Source organism: Cyrtonyx montezumae, unplaced genomic scaffold (genome assembly GCF_038088225.1).
Source record: "Cyrtonyx montezumae isolate F1298 unplaced genomic scaffold, pur_monq_1.0 scaffold_2, whole genome shotgun sequence".
In the NCBI taxonomy this organism is placed as follows: Eukaryota; Metazoa; Chordata; class Aves; order Galliformes; family Odontophoridae; genus Cyrtonyx; species Cyrtonyx montezumae.
In genome coordinates, this window is record NW_027071936.1 from 60,704,440 (window position 1) to 60,724,911 (window position 20,472).

At 36.3% G+C, this 20,472-nt stretch overlaps 1 protein-coding gene across 1 annotated transcript in view; it reads left to right on the forward strand.

Moving 5' to 3' along the window:
* The first annotated feature begins 311 nt into the window (after positions 1–311).
* The window catches only part of POLN (DNA polymerase nu), a 78,427-nt gene continuing 58,266 nt past the window's right edge, over positions 312–20,472 (forward strand). The window contains exons 1-14 of the mRNA XM_065735857.1: positions 312–441; positions 2,872–2,933; positions 4,745–5,215; positions 5,693–5,883; positions 7,324–7,436; positions 9,114–9,268; positions 10,577–10,645; positions 11,771–11,831; positions 12,028–12,092; positions 12,333–12,416; positions 12,804–12,893; positions 13,913–13,969; positions 15,113–15,166; positions 15,421–15,486. Coding sequence (XP_065591929.1) covers positions 312–441; positions 2,872–2,933; positions 4,745–5,215; positions 5,693–5,883; positions 7,324–7,436; positions 9,114–9,268; positions 10,577–10,645; positions 11,771–11,831; positions 12,028–12,092; positions 12,333–12,416; positions 12,804–12,893; positions 13,913–13,969; positions 15,113–15,166; positions 15,421–15,486 — 1,668 coding nt within the window. The remainder of the gene's footprint in view (positions 442–2,871; positions 2,934–4,744; positions 5,216–5,692; positions 5,884–7,323; positions 7,437–9,113; positions 9,269–10,576; positions 10,646–11,770; positions 11,832–12,027; positions 12,093–12,332; positions 12,417–12,803; positions 12,894–13,912; positions 13,970–15,112; positions 15,167–15,420; positions 15,487–20,472) is intronic.

Here is a 20,472-nt window from a genome sequence, read left to right on the forward strand (position 1 = left end):
AATCCTTGTTTGTTATTCTCTTAGAAGTTAGCTATACTTAAACTAAGTAGTTTTTAGCAGTGTACTAAAACACTATGTCTAAGGAGTTCCCCTTTGTAGGTTTTGTAAATGATTAGAGTTTTGCTAGTTTCTATTTGTGATGCTTAGGCATGTCAGGGAGGAAATGGTATCTATTAAGGGAAACGGATGCCTAAATGTATTTGTTACATTTTGTCTCTTAACTTCTACAGAGTTGAAGTGCAGATTGGTTTCTGACTCTGATATAACACATAATTCATATGTGTATTCTGTGTTTAGGTTTAATCATAAAAATGGAACATTACGCATCTTACATAGGATGTGAGGTTTCTGAAGTGCCTTTATCTGATACTGCTCAGAGGATTATGTCAGCTTTGCAGTCTATTCCTACAGGAGTTCAGCATAGCAGAAAAAATAATCAGAGTGAGTAAGTTTTGGCTTTCTCAAGTGTCTCTTTTCCTGAAATGCATGTACACAACACTGAACCTCAGGTCCTGTGAAGTATAGGTTTCCTGGTTTGGAAAAAGAATTAACTGTAGCATTTGATGCATCTTTCCTGATTAAATATTGCTATGTGAGTGCAGGGAACTGGGAGGTTGCTGGTAGCCTAAATTTTGCTGGATTTACTTCCTAACTAATGCTGTAAACGTATGCATTAACTTGAATGTGGACTAGATACTTGAAGATCAATGGAGGTGAGAATTGCAAGAAGCCCTGTGAGCTCTCCAGGCTAGTGTCTTTTCTTCAAAACATGCCCATTACCAACTCACTCCTTGCAATTCTAGGGGGAGAAGTGAACATAAGTTCCAGAGGTAGAGCGAGGTAGATAATGTTAGTAGTGCATCAGTACTTTTAGACTCAAGCTTTGTGGAATTTGAAGACTGGGATGGCTTTCTACTGCCATCTGGTGATAATTCCTAACATAAAGCAGAAATTCAAACTTGTGTAGCTGCTTACGTGTGTCACTGAATGCTGCGTGCTGAAGTAGAGAAAATAATCCTCATTTTCTCTGGAGGGTGAACTTGTTAAGAAAAAATATCTAGATATTTTAAGCAATTAAGAGCGCTGAATGCAAAGTCGCACTACTATCACTGTTAAATTATTATTATTGTGGAAGAGTGAGATTTACGTTTGGTTTTCTTGATATTTCCCACCAGTACCAGTTAGGGGACTTAACTGGAGATAAATAACTGATTATATACCATGTACGATGCCTATAATATTGTAAAGGAATGTTTAGTTTCTTCTGGGGAAGGTGTCTTTTAAAATGCGTTTTTAGTCTTTTAAATGCAGGATCCTGGTTTGCCTAGACAAAATGTTATTAATAATTAAAAAAACCCAAACAGTTTCAGTGAGAGGAAGTCGATTTCTTTATGCTTTGTTATTGGACAGCAGCATGTTAGATTCAGAATGTCTTACTGCTTGTAATGCAAGTTTTGTAGCAGAAGTCAGCAGCAGAGTATATTCTGCATGGACTTGGAGCTAAAAGGGGAAGGAATACGTACTTAGTTCATGACTGTTTTTTTGTTTGGATTTGCTAGGCAGTAGAAGGATCTAGAGATAAGAGTTCTAGTTGCAGAGTACAGAGGCAACGGATTTCAGGAAAGTTCTCTTACTGTGCTCACTGAATTTTTAAGTACTACTTTCCTGTTACCCTTTGTTCTCTTATTTCAGTGGTTTTTTTTACTACTTCTCTTCTTGGGCTCCTGGGTGGTGTTGAGGGAAGAAAAGAAGGCATATCTTAACCTTTTCATTCAGCACTGTGCAAAGTCCTGACATTACAAAGCCTTCCTTAAGCTCTCAGAACTCTAGGCTGAAGTATCACTGGTAGTTCAGAGGTGAGCCCAGGCTGGTAACTACTGTGACTTGGGAATCTGTCTTAGAACAGGATGGCTGTCAGTGCTGGGTTTATGTTGTTACGCTGGTCATGACTCACTTTTCTGTCAGTTTCCTAAGTCTTGAGTTTTCCTTGCTCTCTCTTCTTGTCTGGTCTTAAAATACCCATTCTCTTGCAAGCTTGAGCACTGTGATTAAAAGAAAAGCTTTTCAGTGGAGCATGGTCAGTCTTTTTCTAGGACATGTTATGCAACAGATAAATGTTTTGAGAATAATACTATCTAACAACACATTAAACCGTGTATAAATATCGTTGTTTCTAAGTATTAAGTGTGGAAGTCAAATGTTTGGGGCTGGGCTCTTTTCAGAGGCATTAAGCAACAGGATAAGGGGCAACAGGCAAAAGCTGTAATGCAGGAAGTTCCATACAAATACGGGGAATTTCTTCACCGTGAGAGTGATAGAGCATTCAAACATGCTGTCCAGAGAGGTTGTGGAGTCTCCTTGTCTGTAGATATTCAAGACCCACCTGGATGTCTACCAGAGTAACGTGCTTTAGCAGGGGTTTGAAGCTGATGATTCCTTGGAGGTCCCTTCCAGCTCTGTTATTTTGTGTGAACTGTGTGCTGCATGGTGCGTTCTCTATTGGTTTTTCTTGTCCATGTCCCTAGCTTTACTTTGACAAAAATTGAATGTGTTTTGGAAGATGGCAGTGTGCATGCTTTTAATATTATAGTAAAGTGCCTTCTGAATGTCCTAGAAAATGTTTTCTATGTTGAATATCCCTCCCCAACCCATTTTTTTTTAAGGGAGACAGAGCATACTTCTGTGTGTACATATTTCAGAACTTGGAAGGCCATTTAAAATGTGAATTGTGTTAGTCTGAGGAAAACAGTTGCCACAGAAAACGTGGTAGCAATTATTTTAACTTCAGGAGCAGAGTTGGTAATGTACTGTAAGCTGAGTTATATACACTGATCAGATTCACTTGTATTCTAAAAGTTTTTCTTTTTAAAGGTAAAGAGAAGATAAAGGAAAATAAACTAGCTGATAAGGATGCAGATCTGGAAAATGAAAAGGCAAGCATGTTGTAAGATAAATACACTAAAAAAAGCCACTGGTTTTATAGAAGACTTGAAGTTGTTATTGACTGATTCTTCCATAACATACTGCATTGCAGTACGTTGCATACACTTGTGGTTTAGTTAACTTTCCTCTTTAGTCTTATTTTGCACTTAGAGTCTTGGTCCCCTCTTGCTCTGTTTATACAGTCTCTGCTGACAGGTTGATCAGAAATAAATGTGGTTGCCAAACTGAGGTAGTTAATATAGTGTAAAAATGTTCTCAAACCTCTGTGACCAAATAGTCACTAGTATGTGAAAATATCTTGCAAAATACTAGCAAAAGCTTTTCATAGCAGTGAAGTGGCTTATGTTTTGCTTATTATCCTCTCATCATCCATAACTAGCGTGGCCCATATAATTCCCATGTGGTCTACAACAGAACCATTAGATATTATATCCTCACCATAAGCTATTCTAAATTAACACATCGTTCTGTATGCTAAATGCCCTTAGAGCAGCTGTGTGGGTGAAGATTAAAACATTATTTTACTACCCATCTCTGATGCTTCTGTAGGGTGCTAGGTATTTCATTAAGTGAGAGCTGGTTCACACGAAAAATGTCTTCAAGTTAGGAAGTTTAATTTTGGGTTGAATCATCTCCCTGACTATTTAACATGCATGCAAGTGCATACAATAAAGAAGTCATTTACAGTGAGGGTGGTGAGGCACTGTCACAGGTTGCTCAGAGATATGGTGGATGTCCTGTCTCTGTAGACTTTCAAAGCCTGGCTGGGCCAGGCTCTAGGCATCCTGATCTAGCTGTGGATGTCCCTGCTCATCGCAGGGGAGTTGGATGAGATGACCTTTAGATGTCCCTTCTAACTCTTACAATTCTATGTGCTAGTCCAACAGTGAAATTGGCTAACTGGGACAGTCCCAATTTGGGCTGTGGTTGAGGTTCATTGAGCTGATCAAATGAGTTCCAGGTATTAAAACTGAAGCCCTATCCCAGCTGCAAATCTCACAGCCTTCTTTACTCTAAATAGTACGTATTGCACACTTTGGCAAGTCCATCCAGGGCTTTTGGTGATGGGTAGTTTACTGCAAAATTAATTGGCTCCTAAATGGGCACGATGAGAGTGGTTTAACCCCTAGATGAATGTATATAATGGTGGAACCCCTTTGTTTAATGCTGAAGAGATAAATTTTGACTCACCCACATCTAGCTAGATTATTCTACATAAATTAAGGAACTACATCTTCTGGCTTTGAAAGCCTGTTATTTACTTTCAGCTCTGTCATTATTTCTAATAGGTGATGGTTCTTCCCAGGAGCTGCTGCTGCTTTGTGGTTAATCATAGTTCAACTCTATTATTCTGACTTGATAATTAAATGTTTTGTTCCTATTTTTGAAGTTTTAAAAGATAATTACTTTTTGCTAATTCTGTTTTTTTAATTACTTCAGTGTCCTCATTCAAATTCTGCTATGTGTTAGACAATAAAAACTTCTTGCAGTTTGACTGGAGAATACACTTGAGTATATTAGCTGTCTGTCTATAGTTCTTACACATTCAGTCCTTCTGTGCTAGTATTTTTTCCACTTAAGGATACAAGCATAAAATCATTTATATATAATTATATATGTGCTTTTGGCCCATGTGATAATAGTTCCCTTAAACTGGCTCTGTTTTGATGTTATCACTAACATTTTTTCTATAGAGCATCACTTCCTGGAAAGCATATCTGAATTAACTCATGTATGTTTCTTTCTGTGTCTCCTAATAAGTTGAATAGTTGGTTCACTAAACATTTTCTGATATTTCCAGGAGATCAGTGATTCCACAGCTGCCTTATTAAAATCATCTGCTGGCTCTGAAAAGAGTACTGCTGGTGAGGTAGTCAGGATGGTACATATCAATGAAATGCTTTGCTGTCAAGATACCAAAATACTGAACTTCTACCAGGAATTAGACTCTCCTAAATGGGGATGTAGAGAAAAAAACCTTACAGTAGAAGCAAGAAACATAGTGGATGGTGAAAGGAATTTAGCTACTCCCCTTAAAAGAAAGCAAGAGGTGTCTGCGCACTGTTCAGAGAGAAAAAGGTTGTTTGTTAAGAACCACATTTCACGTGAAAGGATTAACAAGCAACCAGAATCTTCTGAAAATGATTTTTGTGATATCAGTAGTTTAGGATATGAAGAAAAAAGAGAACTGATTGCAAATATAAAAGAAGCAGTGGCTTTTGTAACTACTATGGTATTTATGGATGGTTCATCACAGCTCAACTCAGAGCAGGTTAGTGAATTGTGGAGTGTTGTTTTTTTGTTGTTTTTTTTTTTTTAGGGATAGCTCTGCAGAACTGTTTGAACTGTGCATTTGACTGGTTAACATAAACCCATGTTCATTGGGAGGATGGAATCTGTAACAGTTTTGGGTATTCTTGCTTACCAAAATATGATATAAAATGAGATACATCTTCATACTTCTGACTGCCTTTTATTAGTTAGCAAGTAAAATCTAAAGTAATTGGAGCCACTTGGGCTAAGCACTCATTAGCATATATCAAGTAAGACTTTAAATGTTTTTTCTTCTTCCTCCTGTGACTGTCACAGTATGCTATTTCTTTATTTTTTTTTAAGGATGAAGCATTTGCACTCTATTGGGTCAGTGGTGTAAATAATAGTTTTCATATTGTAAAATACTTGGGAAATTTTCTTTACGGTATTGCATAAAATCTATCAGAGGAAACACTGCTGTAATTATACTTAACAGACCTTAACCTCGTCAGTAAAGGGAATTGTTGTGTTAGTGAAGAGTCGAGCAGAACACCGTTGCTCTCTCAGTTTCTCTTCAACTGACTGTGCTTGGAGTGCTGCTAGTCAAAGCGATAAACTCATTTACTGGAAAACTGAATGCTCTTCACTTTGGGAACAAGGAGGAAAGGATCACAACAAATTTGTCCGGTAAGAGTATGTAAGAATAAAGCACCGTTTTGCTTTGTTTTTTTGGCAATAATGATATTGATGATGAGGTTTCTTTGCAGAATGAGGTGGGATTGCAGTAGTATTAATACAATTTTTAAGTATTATTTGAATATATAATATTCATGTATTCAACTAGAAATGCTTTATGAACACCCTACAGTGATACAGCTCAGAGTATGTACCAAAAAAAGTTCCCACATGGTTTTTCTTTTTTTGTATCTAATCTTTATTTCCTGCACTTCATTTCTTACATAGTAATCTTAGGACATGGTTATTGTAAATATCCTGTTTAACATCTGGTAATATTTCTTAATTTCAGAGCACAGTGACCAGTAGACTTTTAAATGACTGTGGAGATGTTGAATGAGATTTTCTTATGGTCCAGTAACTGTAACATCCGAATTACAAAAGCATTTTTTCTAGTTGGACTACATTTTTCAAGTTGCGTTTTAGTTTTCCACTCAGCATAACTAAAATCTGTTTTTATTCCTTACTGACTTTGAAATAGTATCCCATCATGGGAGGAATGAGACTGATGTGCTGCAATAATAGCCATGTGATAAAACTTTTTCAGAATGCTTTATAATTTTCAATAATAATTGATTGTAATAAATGAACTGAATTTTAGGAGTTAAAGTATTAATGAAATACCTCTGAACAGTAAAAATAAATCAAGAATAAAGTAGTTAAATAAGCACTGTAGCTATAGACATTTTCTAAATGCTTATGCCTTCTAAGAACAATGAGGTTGTTCAGTACTGGATCTACACTAACTTCAGAAATACAAAAAAAAAAAAAAAAATTCAAATAAGATTTTAAACCCATCTAAGAACTGTGGTTTCATTTCAAGAAAAAGTAAATCAACATGAAATCTCTATAAGGAATTATCTTTTTATATTGTCTTAAGTAAATCTTACTAAAAATGACACACCTGCTTAGTAAAGTCTATATCTACTTCTATTTCAAATGCCATGGATACAGGAACTATAGATGCTTTCAGAAAAGAATGAAAAAATGTGGAAAAGAGTGATGTAGTTTACTGGATTTAGGCAGCATGTGAACAGTAGGCAGTTAAGGCAATTTAAATTGTAACTTCAGAAGCTTCTGTGATCTCATTTAGGTACGTTAAAGTATTACAGGGATGCAAGTTGCTGTTTTGGATTAAGACTTTAAGTGTCAAATATTTCTTTATGCATGCATGATAAACCATCTGTTAGTGTGCTTAAGTATAGAATGAAGACTCAGGTACTGAATTGAAGATTTAATATTCAAATGCAATACTACATTCTTATTAGAATAAATAACAGCTTTGTATTAGTTATTCAGTTTACTATTAGTTGCTAATTAAAACTATAAATTAAATGAATTAACTAAATCTAATAGAAGTATAGTGCATGTTCATAAACTTTCTCTGTGCAGGCAAGTGTTGTTTCAAGTACTATGTTGCAAAGTTCCAGTTGTCTGCTTCAATGCAAAAGATTTCCTGAAGACAGTACTTCAAGTTTATGGTAATGAAATTAGCTGGAAACAAGGTAACTGTCTAATCTGTGATTTAATCCTATAGTCTTCCTGCCTGTGGTGTTCTCTTAAAATTGCGAGGTGTGTAGACCTGAGGAAACATTTTTTTTCTGAAAGAATGGTCAGGCACTGGAATGGCCTGCCTAGGGAGGTGGTTGAGGCACCATCCCTAGCGCTGTTCAAGAAGCGTTTAGATGAAGTGCTAAGGGATTTGATTTAGTAGTTGGGTAGGGATAGTGATAGGAGGATGGTTGGACTTAGATGATCTTGCAGGTCCTTTCCAACCTTATGAACCTATGAACCTGTGTGGAAGCAACTACATGAGTGGTTAGTTAAATAATAGAATTCAATACAATGGAGAAGAATATCCTTCTTGGAGAATTTCTGAAGAGATACTTAGCATGTTGAGGTGACGCACTTCTTCTTAGAGCAGGACTTGCTGAAACACTGAGAAGTCTGATAGCTTCCAGTGCAAACAAGAGCTTTCAACACAGTCCTGTCTATAGCTGAGAACGTTAAATTGCCTGGAGTTTCATGTTCCCCAGAGAAACTTAAATTACCGTGTACTACCCATAATTACTTTAATTCAGCCAGTAAAATACAGCATGCTTTGACATTGGGATTCATTGAGGTTTGTGGAGGAGGTATGCAGGACTTGAATCTTGACTGCTGTTTCACAATCTGGAAATAGCTTGCTTTTATCTGCACCAACTTTTCTGTTCACTTTATCTCAGCCTCACTCTGGTTTTGCTGCCATCCCTTCAGGCTGCTTCTGTCCTCTTAGTTACATGTCTTACTCCCCCTAATGTTGCGGGTGTCATGCTCTTCCAAGGACTGAGTTGTTGGTTGTAACTCTACTACTGAGCTGACTGTTAGTGAAAATCTTATTTGAGAAAGAGTGTGTGGTTGGGGTGTTTGATTCTTAGTCATTATTCAGCTGGAAACTCCTGTGCACGTTATAAATAGATATATTAGTAGAGGATCTCTGATTGCTACCACACAGTGTTTGTGAGCTGGATTCTTTTTTTTCCATGTGTTCTGGGTAGAAATCAGATTTTATCAGAAATATCAGTGCATGTTTTAAGCAGTTCTCACATGAACTTATGAATGCCCAGCATCTCATTGCACACAGCCTTCCTGCAACCTCTGGATATCTTTCTGACAGCCATCAGCTGCCTTCTTTCAGCTAATTGAGTCTGTTAAGATTGTATAGCTGGAAGATGTTTAATTTATGTAAGTATGTACCTATGGGTTGATGTTTGAACTTAATTATGTAGAAGTTCCTTAAGAGGGTGCATACATTTATCTTTGGATATATCTCAAAAAATTCTAGTTCTTAGCTTCATCCCCCTCTTCTTTGTAGTACTACAGTGCATCTGACACCAAACAGCACTAGGTTTATTCAGTCCTATGTATTTATATGGATTTAAGAGAAAATGCATCATAAACTCTTAAGGTTCTACAGGGCAGAGTCTGATTTTTGAGATCAAAGCATTATGTACTCATGTGAATTCATATATGTGTAAGTTACAGTAAGTTACTTTTTCTCAAAAGTAGTTGCTGGGAGGTGTTTTATCATTTTAGGTCTATTTATGATGTGTGTCTAAAATTCTGTCCATCTCCCCTGTAGAAGTATTTATCTGGGGGGTAATTTAAATACTTTAATTGTCAGAAATAACTTATTTTTGTAGTTGCTGATAGTGTCCTGTTAGATCCAAGGATTGCAGCGTGGCTGATAAACTCCAGCGACACAATTCCCTCTTTTGAATGTCTAATACAGGATTTTGAAAAATCTTATTCACTGGAAGCAGTAAATACAGATACAGGTGCTTTGAGAAACTCCTTGGTAAGTAGTTTGTTTTAAATTTTTTTATGGTTGGATGAGCACTGAGTAATTGAGACTCTTGTAATATACACATAGGATGAATGATATACCTGAGTATATATTACTTGCAAAATGCCCAAGGAGCTCTGTCAGTGCTTTTTTAAGTGAGAAGCCATCAAATGATTTCATAGCTACTGGTGTCTTGTCAATCAGTCTACCTACTGTTCTTGACAGAAAGATGTCTTGCTCTCACTTTGGAGATGGATATTAAATTTATTTGGAACCCTGACTGTGTATTAATTTAGTAGAAATAATCTTGGAATAGTTTGCTCACCAAAAATTCACCAAATCTAGGTCAGTCTCTAACTATGTAGACATTGAGGAGGAAGCACTGAACGTGATCTGATTATCTTCTAAAGAATTGTAGCAGTCCCAAGATTCCTTTCTGCTCTGAGTCTTCCATCTGATATGCATTGTAGTCATTTTTTTCCAGTTATTGACAGGAATCTGCAGTCAGTACTGCGCTGTGTCTAATATAATTATCTTGCATTTTGGATTTCTGTGCTTGCCTGAAATTCTGTAGTCACACGGAGTATAATGTAGATATTCCCTTTCTGACTTTTCTCAGGCTGGCTGTTCCTTCCTGGATTATTAATGCCTTATGGCAAATAATTTTCACATCTACCTTTCTGGATAGCTGGTCTCCAGAGGGAGGAGATTATCGATATCTGCCCCTCTGCTCTCCTCATGAGGAGGCTGCAGTCTGTGATGAGGACACTCTGTGTCTTCCCCTCTAGATCTTTCACCATCTTGGTTGGCCTGGGCAAATGAACTTCCATGTAGTTACATTGAAAGTAACGTATCTTAGAAAGATCTTAAAATAATTTAAATAGTTTTCTGTTGGTTCAACATGTGACTTTTGGTTGTATTTTCTGTGTGCACGTCAAAATCATCTTGTAGTCATCCAAATAAGATAGTATGACTCTGTGTGGAACACGCCTGCAGAAGAAGGAAGTGAATAATTTGGCACAGAAGAAGGGCAGTACTGTACTGGTAGCAGAAGTTAAATTCTTTGCAATTTTTGAAGTAATAATAGAATTCTGAGTTCAGCATCACAAACTGTCTGTACAAAATGGACAAGTAGGAACAAGTAGAATCTTGAATGCTTATTATCTTTACTCCTATGCTTGTAATTTTTGTTTTTGGTAGCTCAGAGTTGGGTTGCGACCATTAGAGATCTTAAGTTCCATTTTAATAGCTTAATCACTTTAAAAATAGTGTTCTGAGTATTTTAATACTAATATTAAGTCTTCCTATTTTTTTTATTAGCACCAAAGCTTGGTTGTGAATTTGCAAAAACTTTATAGTATAATGATGGGCCTTGCTCATGACTTACAGGTAAGAGTTGAAAAGTAGTTACTCAGCTGTAACTTCTGAGGCATTATCACAAAGTGGTGTGCTTCTCATTCAAATCTGAATTTCTTATGAAAATAAAATAGAAGGTGTCAAACTTTCCTATTTATATGTGCTGGACCTTATGTAAGATGTTATCCATCAAATTTACCATTGTTTTCAGAAGACTGAAATGTTTACTTCAGAGCAAATGCTGAAGAAGTTTCCTCTGCAGGAGTTAAATATTTAGGTGAAGATTCTAAGAATAGGAAAAATTCAAAGATAAAATTAAAAAAGCACAACTTTTTGAAAGCCATATAAACGATCTAAAAACAGTTATGGGGTGAAATAACATAGCTGATTTATCTTGATAGTCACGTTTAGAAATTGAGCTCAGAAACTAAGCGTGTCTATTACTGTATGTTGTATTAGTGCTCAGTGAAGTCAGAATGCATCTCAAGAAATTTTGGGATTACTTTTTTTGTTCTTCTTTGTTTTCTCCTTGTAATTATGTCTGAAAATGTATCACTTTAGGGATATGCTCGTGTTCTGGTGGAAGTTGTATAGATTCATAGAAAGGTTTTGTTGGGAAGAGACCTTAAAAATCACTTAATTTCAACATCCCTGCTGTGACAGGGAAACCTCCCACTAGATGAGGTTGCTGAGGGCCCCATCTACCCTGGCCTTGAACATTTCCAGACGTGGGCCATCCTCTTCCAGACCCCTGCCATGCTCATGGCAGAGAATTTCTTCCTAACATCTCATCCAAACCTGCTCTGCGTAATGAGATACTAGAGCTTTTCCTTGAAGCTAGTTTAAAATATAGTGCAAGGGAAATGTTTATTTTAATGGACTTTACTCTAAAAATAATGTAGAAAAATGGTGTGTACATTTCTTTATTACCATTCCTGTACTTTCCTTATGAAACAATGTGATAATTGAATGTAGTGTTTAGATGCTTTAATTCACAGTAACTAATATTTCATTCTTCATTCAACCTTGTTGTTATAAAAATAAATGGTACAGTAAGTGAAATACTGCTTAATGGAAAAACAGATCTACATAATGATGCTATTATATGGTTTTTAGAATAATATTTGCTAATACTGGTGTTGATTTATATCTTCACAGGTTCAAGGTTTGTGGAAATTATTTTGCTCATTAGAGCTTCCATTAATCAAAGTTCTGGCAGGTATGACAGTTCAGCCCAAAATATGACTCTACCATTTTCATGAAGCTGCTTGTTATATTAAAGTAAAATGTTATAGTAGCTATTGTTATCCTTGTCATGCCTGTGATCATCTCTGTGAGTTAGAATTTCCACTTTGTATCACGTAAGATGAAAGTTGTCAATTGTAAATGTTCTCAGTATATAATTTTATTTGCAGTGATGGAAACTCACAAAATACATGTGAACAAACAAGAACTGAAAAAAACATCAGAGATTCTGGGGGTAAATTGTTTTTATTTTTTTTCCCCACAAATGTTAGTGGTGTTTTCTACAGTAGATTCCCTCCCTAGTTTGCAAAGAAGTGTTGATTGAAGGTATGCAGGCAATCCATTAAACCAGTCGATAGCCAACAGTGAGGTATCCCTTTTGAAGTAGTAGTCCAGTATACTTATTAATCAAGGAAGTAACAGAATATTGAAGAAAATAATGTGGAAGGAATAATTCTGATGTACTAATTTATAGTTGAGACTCAAAGAACTTGAAGAGGAAGCCCATCAAGTTGCTGGAGAACGATTCCTTTTGACCAGCAGTAGTCAACTCAGAGAAGTAATGTTTATGCTACTGTTATTATTTGAGCTATTTGTTCTGTAAACTGTTAATGATGCAGAGGAATTAAAAAGGATATAAATTTGTTCTTTCAACTTCTGATTCTTCAGTGTTTTCCTAGATTCTAATGATCTTTCCCAAATCTGACAATTTGGGTAATCCATATTTGAATGAATTTAATGCATTTTTTTTAGTAACTGCTCTGTTTTTACAAATAATATGTTAAAAGTAATGATTACATCTTTTTAGTCCTTTCCTATAGTTATTTTTCTCTTTTCTGCAGTATATTTATTTTCCTTGGAATCTCTTTTATAGATTGGGGTTCAGAAATCTAATAACTTTGTTCTTCTTCACACTTGAAAAACTGAAATGTTTGTTTTAACATAGGTACTGTTTGAAAAGTTAAAACTGCATAAACTGTGTGAGAAAATTCCCAGAACTGAAAGACAGCAAGTTGCATCCACCTCAGAAGTTGTGGTGAGATCAGGTTTTTAAATGATGTGCATTATTTAGAAAAGCTTTTAAGTTGTATGTCAGGGAAACTGGACAAATAACAGTTTCACTTACAATCTTCATTTATTTTTATGTTGCAATAATCACACTTGATTTACTTATGCCAGAAATGACAAAGAGGGAACAAGAAAGGCAAGAATTCTACTGCTTAAGTCAGAAAAAACTTTGTTTCTGGCAAGTATGCTTTCAGTACAAAGGAAATATTTTGTTGTTTACTGATCTGAAATTCATGGTATCTTGTAGTACCTTGTATTGGCTCCACGTGGATCTAATGTCAAATCAGCGTAACTACAGACAGTTTGTTAAATAATCTGTCCCTGACAGTAAGAAAAAAAAATTGAAAATCTCCATTGTGATAGAATTGCATTTTTTTTCATGAACTGTGTAATTAAAGAATTTTTTTGTTGCATTTCTATGTATGCAATCTCCTTTGATTCTTTTTATTTATTTATTTTTTTCAATTTACAATCTAATCTTGAAGTCTCCTGGAACTTGTGTTATGGGACAAATGGGAATTCTGCTGTTCCATTTTGGCTATATGAATATACACTTACAAATACGTTTATTATCCACTCATTTATACATGTATAAATATGTATTGTGCACTTTTCCATGTTCTTTTTTTTCTTAGATGCTGTCCAGAACCATAGACAAAGGACTGTAGACAATCCCATCTCTCCACATATCTTGTTTTCTGTGTTCTTGTGGAAAAGTTTCCTGTCTTACATATCTTGTTGTCTCTGAAATGGGAAGGGAAATGAAATGCAAAGGGATGATTGTTTGAAGGACATAACAGTTCAGGAAACATTTCATCTTCTTTAATCTTAGCAAGGGAATTTCTTCCAGCAGAACTCATGCTGTATTTTACTTAATAACAGTTAAATATGAAGTACTAATCATTGTCCTAATGGTGAAGTTAAAATGGTTAAATAATAGCACTTAACAGAGAAATGTAATGGTAATTCAGATTCTTTATTTTACAGCTAAGTAAGTTGCAAGATCTTCATCCTTTGCCTAAGATTATGTTAGAATACCGTCAGGTGAGCTGATGTTTTCATGTGATGTAATTCTGAAGCAAAATTAGCAAGAAATGTAACTTATTAGCAGCTGAATAAACAAGGTGACAAGAACCTCCTGAAAATCAAGAATTACCTAATTAGTTCTTATGCTTAGTGTTTGGGTATTCAGTACATCAGTTTCCAAGGTAGATAAATTAAAAAAAAAAAAAAACCCAAACCCCTTATATTTTTGTAGGCATTTTTTGTGTAGTCTATTAATTGAGAGGTGTAAGGTGTAAAGGAACAAATTCCAGTAGCTCTTTCACTAGTATCTTCATAGACCTGGCTTTAGTGTATAACTTAGCACTTTGCAAACTTATTTTAGTAGGTCTATAGTGAGTATATTTCCATTATTTCCTGGGGTAAAACTGTCTTTTAAAAAGGTCTACAAAATAGAGTCATGCAGTTGAGATTAAGGTTTTTGATGTGCAAATCTTATTTTCATCATAGAATCATAGAATGTGTTGGGTTGAAATGGACCTCAACGATCATCTAATTTCAACCCCCTGCCGTGGGCAGAGCTGACAACCACTAGAGCAGGCTGCCCAGAGCCACATCCAGCCTTGCCTTGAATGCCTCCAGAGATGGGGCATCCACCACCTCTCTGAGCAACCTGTTCCAGTGTGTCACCACTCTGAGTGAAAAATTTCCTCCCAACGTCTAACCTAAATCTCCAGTTTCATTTTAAAATCATATCGACCTGTGTAAAGAGTTGTTCCCTCTCCTGTTGATACGCTCCCTTCAAGTATTGGAAGCCCACGGTGAGGTCTCCCTGGAGCCTTCTCCAAGCTCAACAAGCCCAGTTCCCTCAACATTATAAGAGAGGTGCTCCAGCCTTCTGATCATTTTAGTGTACCTCCTCTGGACCCATTCCAAGAGCTCTGCATCTTTCTTGTGCTAGGGGCCCCAGGCCTGGATGCAGTACACCAAATGTGGCCTCACAAGAGCTGAGCAGAGGAGGACAATCCCCTCCCTCTCCCTGCTGGCCACCCCTTTTTTAATGCAGCCCAGGATATAGTTGGCACTTTGGGCTGCAAGTGTGCAGGACCCCCACGTCCCTCTCTGCAGGGCTGCTCTCCAGGAGCTCTTATGAATGAGCATTAATCTAACACTTGTGTGATTTAGGTCCGTAAGATAAAATCAACCTATGTGGATGGACTACAAACGTGCATGAGAAAGGTAATAATATATATTAAAATACAAATGTAAAACATGGTATTTAAAATAAATCATAAAGTTGTGAAATGATTGCAGTATTTCCAGTTCAGCAACATTAATGGGCATATAATTATGAAGTATCTTTAAATTTGTAATCCTAATTTGAGTTTTTATGAAGTTTACATTAACTAAACTAGAGGAATGTCTTTTTTCGATGTATGTAATCACTCTCTTTCTTGGGGCTGGTGGGGGTGGTTATTTTTATTTGACTACAGGGATTTATTTGTCCTACATGGAATCAGACAGGAACTGTGACTGGCAGGCTTTCATCCAAGCATCCAGTAAGTCAGCCTTTTCAAATTTAAATTAAAATTTTAAGATTAGTGTCATTTACATACCATACTACGTATTTTAACTGATGAAGTGTTCTAGTTTTCTCATAAGTCTAGCAGTTGCCATGCTGCATGTAAATGAAGACAGAAAAAAAACCTGTGCACTTCTTCCTCATTTGATTCCTCCCTCTTCAATGTGTTGCATAACTAAAACCTTTGTCACAAATAAGTGTTATGTAATATATGTATCATGTAATGTAGTACCTCACTGAAGAGGGATGCATTTGATACTGTAGTTGCCTGCTGAAACATTGAATGTGTCCATTTGCTACTGTATGAGAACCTGAGTGTCTGACAATATAAGTATTAACAGTTAATTCTTCATCCAAATTGCTTTGTAATTAATCCATAGACTAGCTATTTTTTCCTGTTGTCTGATGGTCTTGTGGCTACATAGAAAAGTTATTTAGCTTTATGACTTGAATACTTTTAATAAATATATTAGTCCTGTCCACATTGGGATACTCTTTTATTATGTTGCTAATCAAAAGTTTTCATATTAAATATATTTATTGCATTCATAAAAACACATTTCTGATTTCAAGCCTCCCTTAAAATACCTGGTCAGCCTCTCACCTTTTAAAGGAAGAGCAAGTCTTGACAGAGTTTGGAAGGCACAAAGCTCTTTTAGAAAGAGAGAGGCATCATAACTCTAAAGATTGGATATAACTGTATGCCCTGATTTGGTTTGAGATGTGAACTTCAGTACTAGTGTTAGATATTCTGTATTAAGATTTTTCCCTCCGGTCTTCTGCATCAAAGAGAACTGTTACTAATGAATTTACACTTCTATACTTCAGAACATGTTTATATCTTTAAACTAAAAAGTATAAAGCAATGGGCTTCGGGGATATTTCCTTCCTTTGAGTATCAAATAGTTATGCTGGAGATGAGTAAAATTCTTTATCTCCTTAGAGCAGCTGAGAGAGAAAAAAAATAAGCATTCCTATTTCTCTCTAGGAAAAATAATTTTACCAGCTTGTCCAAACAAGCAAAGAAATAAAGTAATTCAACTTATCAAAGTGCATGGTAGCCTTTAGTTTGGAAAGCAGAAATGTTATTAGAAAAAGAAACTAACGTGGGTATGTTGAATGTTAATGTGTTCAAAGAAGAGCCATAGGAAACTTAAAATATTGAGTATATTTAAGTCTGTCAGTGTCTTCTGATATTGAATGCACGATAGAGGATTGCATGGTTGTTTATTAGAAGCTGTGTGTTACTATCAGTTCTGCAATTTGAATAACCTGTCTGGTTTTAGTTCCAATAATATATAGCGTCTCTACTTGGAGAGATTTTATATGTGAATCCACACTGAGTGTATTTCTTCTGGGCTGTATTCTGGAGTGAAGGAACAAACTGAGTTATTTAAAACTCAAGTGTAGTTTTGGGCTACTTTGTGGCTTATGGGCAGTGTAGACGGGATGCTACATACTTACATCCCTTAACATAGTTCCGGTAGGTTTTACATCCTTAGCATACCCACACGTGCACACTGAGCAAGGCAGGCTGAGAATCAGGCAATCAAAACTGTTGTGAAGCTCCTGACTGTCAGGCATTTCATTCCAGGTCTTGTTATGTTACAGTTTAATCTGTGACGCTACCAGTTTAATTTATTTTTTTCTGAAAGTTTAGATTCCATCACAACCAGAAATTCAGCTAGGTACTTCAGATTTGTATAGCAGCTCACCTCTACTAGGGCATCCTTCTTCTTCTATCTCCTTCCTCCACAGTTCATTGAAGGTTCTGACAGAGCTGATGCTGAGTCAAATGTGAAGTCTTTGGCTACTTTAGAAATTGCACTGTTATGAATTCAATTTTGTAAGCATGTTTTCATATACTGACCTAGTGACATGAGTGATTTCTTCAAATGGGCAGATAGTGTGGATCTTCATTTGTGTTGGTCTGTCTTGAATGTGTTTTGTCACCTTTTATTTTTTTAGATGTATGTTTATTGCAGTGCCTTGAAGGTAGAGGGAAGTTAGACACGTTCAAGGTTCATATAAAACATCTTTCCAAAAGTTTATTTTAGTGCCATTTAAGCTAAAAAAGTCATGTTTAGCTAATTCTGCTCTGACGTTGGCTTCATCGAAAAGAAATGTCATTTTGAGGTGACAGTGTATGCATTTTCTTGGACCTTTGCATCAAAGGAATTTAGTGTAATAGTTTCTACTAGGTACAAACATCACTCGAGTGTGCTGATATGCTGATAAAGTCAGAGCACGCATGCCATTTCTTACATTTCTCTGGCATTCTGAATACATTTTCCTTTTGTCATGTTTATTTTCAGTATAGTTGTTTCAATGCTCTTGAGTTCCATGCTGGTTATGACTGCACTAATAGTACTAAAATAGTATCTCGTTTTATGTGTTTAGAGCTTTTACAATCTTATTGCTACTTTGTCTTTAGAAATGTGTTTTAGTCTAGGCTTCAGCATTTAAATAAGCTGCATTTACAGCATTGGAGACGGTTCTCAATTTGCTCTTTCTTACTCCTCAGTTGTTTTTTTGTTTGTTTTGACAGAAATATACTTGAGTAAGTGTGGTGTAAAGACTTTAGTTCGATCGCTTTTGTAATAAGAATTTACATTATGTTAACCCTGCAATAAGATGCTCTTAGTTATGAGTGCAACAACTACAGCATGAAGTCACTGATAGCAGTACTATAGCACTGATGTCTGATGTTCTGGATGATAACGCTGATTCAATATCAAACTATAGAAATAAGGGTTCTGCATCATAAACCTTTGTTCTCCTAGCATCCCATGTACTTCCAGTATCATCTTCCACAGTATATTCATGTCTTTGGTGATCTCTGTAGAAAGGCTTCTGATTTGTGTGTGCATATCATGGTGGATGTAGTGTATCTGAGACATAGATAACATTTGATACGGTAATGTTTCCCATCTGGCTCAATAAAGCATGGGTATCATCTGGGCTATAATTCTGCAGTACCAGAAGCTATCATGTAGATAACTTGTCTCTTCTGGGGGGATTATCTTTGTGTATAATTATGTTTTGTGTGGTATTTAAAGAACGATAATGTGTAGCCAGTATAAATCTGTTTCTGTACAGTAATACATGTGAAAAATGCTTCTATTTTAAAAATGCAGGGAAAGAGTCAGTCATTATTTCTTCTGCAAGCTAAATATAAACATAGAAATAGCATTAAAACTAAGAGCAAGAAAATGTAGAATTCTATACAAGTCAAAGTAATATCAGCTAAAATATTTTCAGCACACTGTGAAAAATTGACTGAGAGGCCTAATTCCTCCTTCACTCTTCTTTAGTTTCTGGCAAAAAAATAAAACCCTCTGAGAAGCTTAGACAATAATGCTCCTGTTAAGTGTCTCTTTGCTTGGGAGATTATGGCATTGCATACATCCATTTGTTCTGCTACATTTTGAAGATGCTAGATTTCAATTATACTGGGTAAAAATTGTCAACTCTTAAATGCCTGCTGGTGTTGACTGGGTTTTGTTCAAGCAGTTGGATGTGTGCTGAATCATTTTTAGCCTTTGAATGGCCTTTGCCAGTGATGATTTAGAACTGCTGCAGGTTCCAGAGCTATGCACTGATTGCCTCTTTACAGTCTGTGTTGGAATACAGTCGTACAACTGCCTCTGTTTTTTGTCTAAAGTAAATATGGCAGTAGGTTGTAGGTGACAGCAGCACCTTTGATTGGTTTCTCCAGCTGTGTAGTTTCTGTATTTTTTTTTCTATGTTGTGCCTCTTGGAACTCAGAAGTGTTATTCCAAACAGTTTTATAGTAACTTAAGAGCAATGTTAGCACGGTATTTTGACTGCAAGAGACAAAATTGTGCGATTCAGTTGCATCATTTTTCCAGTTTACCCATACATGCTTCAACTCCTGAATGGGCATGGTATGCTTTCTGGTTATTGGCATCTGTTGGCATCCTCAAACTTGCTAGTTCTCAGCATCCTTCCATGCAGTGTCAAGAAATTTCCCTCATAGTGAAGTACCTCTTCTACCAAATCAAATGTATTTTCCTCATTATGAGGAAAGAGTCAATGGTTATCTAGGTTTCAAATTCAATATTTTCTTATAGTCAGCTCAATAAAGTGAAAAGTCAGTGAAGAACAGTAACTAGTAACAGAAGTTAAGAAGTCCTTTGCTAGAAACTTGCATGAATCAGTGTTTTTTAATCAGGAAAATGAATGTCTGATTTTTAACTAGCCACTAGGTGGCAATTTCAGATAAGTCAAGACTTGCTTAGGAATGTATATACAAATGTGTACCAGAATTATATTGCTATCGTGGCCTTCTTCATTTTCATATTTTCTCTACTCATTCAGATATGTAGTGTATTTTAAAAATTAGATTTTTCAGAGTGTCTTAAAAGTGTCTCATACAAGTTACAGAAAAATAACTACTTCTGTGGGCAACAATTAAGTATGGTAATTTTTCTGCTGTATAACTTCTCAGTGAGTCACTTATCAGACAGTTTTGGTGAACTGAGTTTGTGAATGTGCTCAGGACTCAGTCTTGTTGGTTCTGCATTGCAGCTTATAACTTTTCTCTCATTTGTCAGTCAGGTTGGCTAAAGGTTGCTTCCGTAGATCTGCTCTTAGGGAGCAGGTTGTCTTGAAGGAGATCACATGGAATGAGTGGGACAACTGGGGATCAAGCCCAGCCAGCATGGGTTCATGGAGTGGATCCTGTGGATCTCCTTCTACGATCTAGTGACCCATCTGGTGGATGAGGGAAAGGCTGCTGATGTAGTCTACCTTGACTTCAGCAAAGCCTTTAACACTGTCTCCCACAGTGTTCTCCTGCAGCCCGTGGCTGGGACAGGTACAGTCTTTGCTGGGTAAAGAACTGGCTGGAGGGCTGGGCCCAGAGAGTGGTGGTGAATGGAGTTAAATCCAGCTGGCGACCAGCCACAAGTGGTGTTCCCCAAGGGTCGGTACTGGGGCC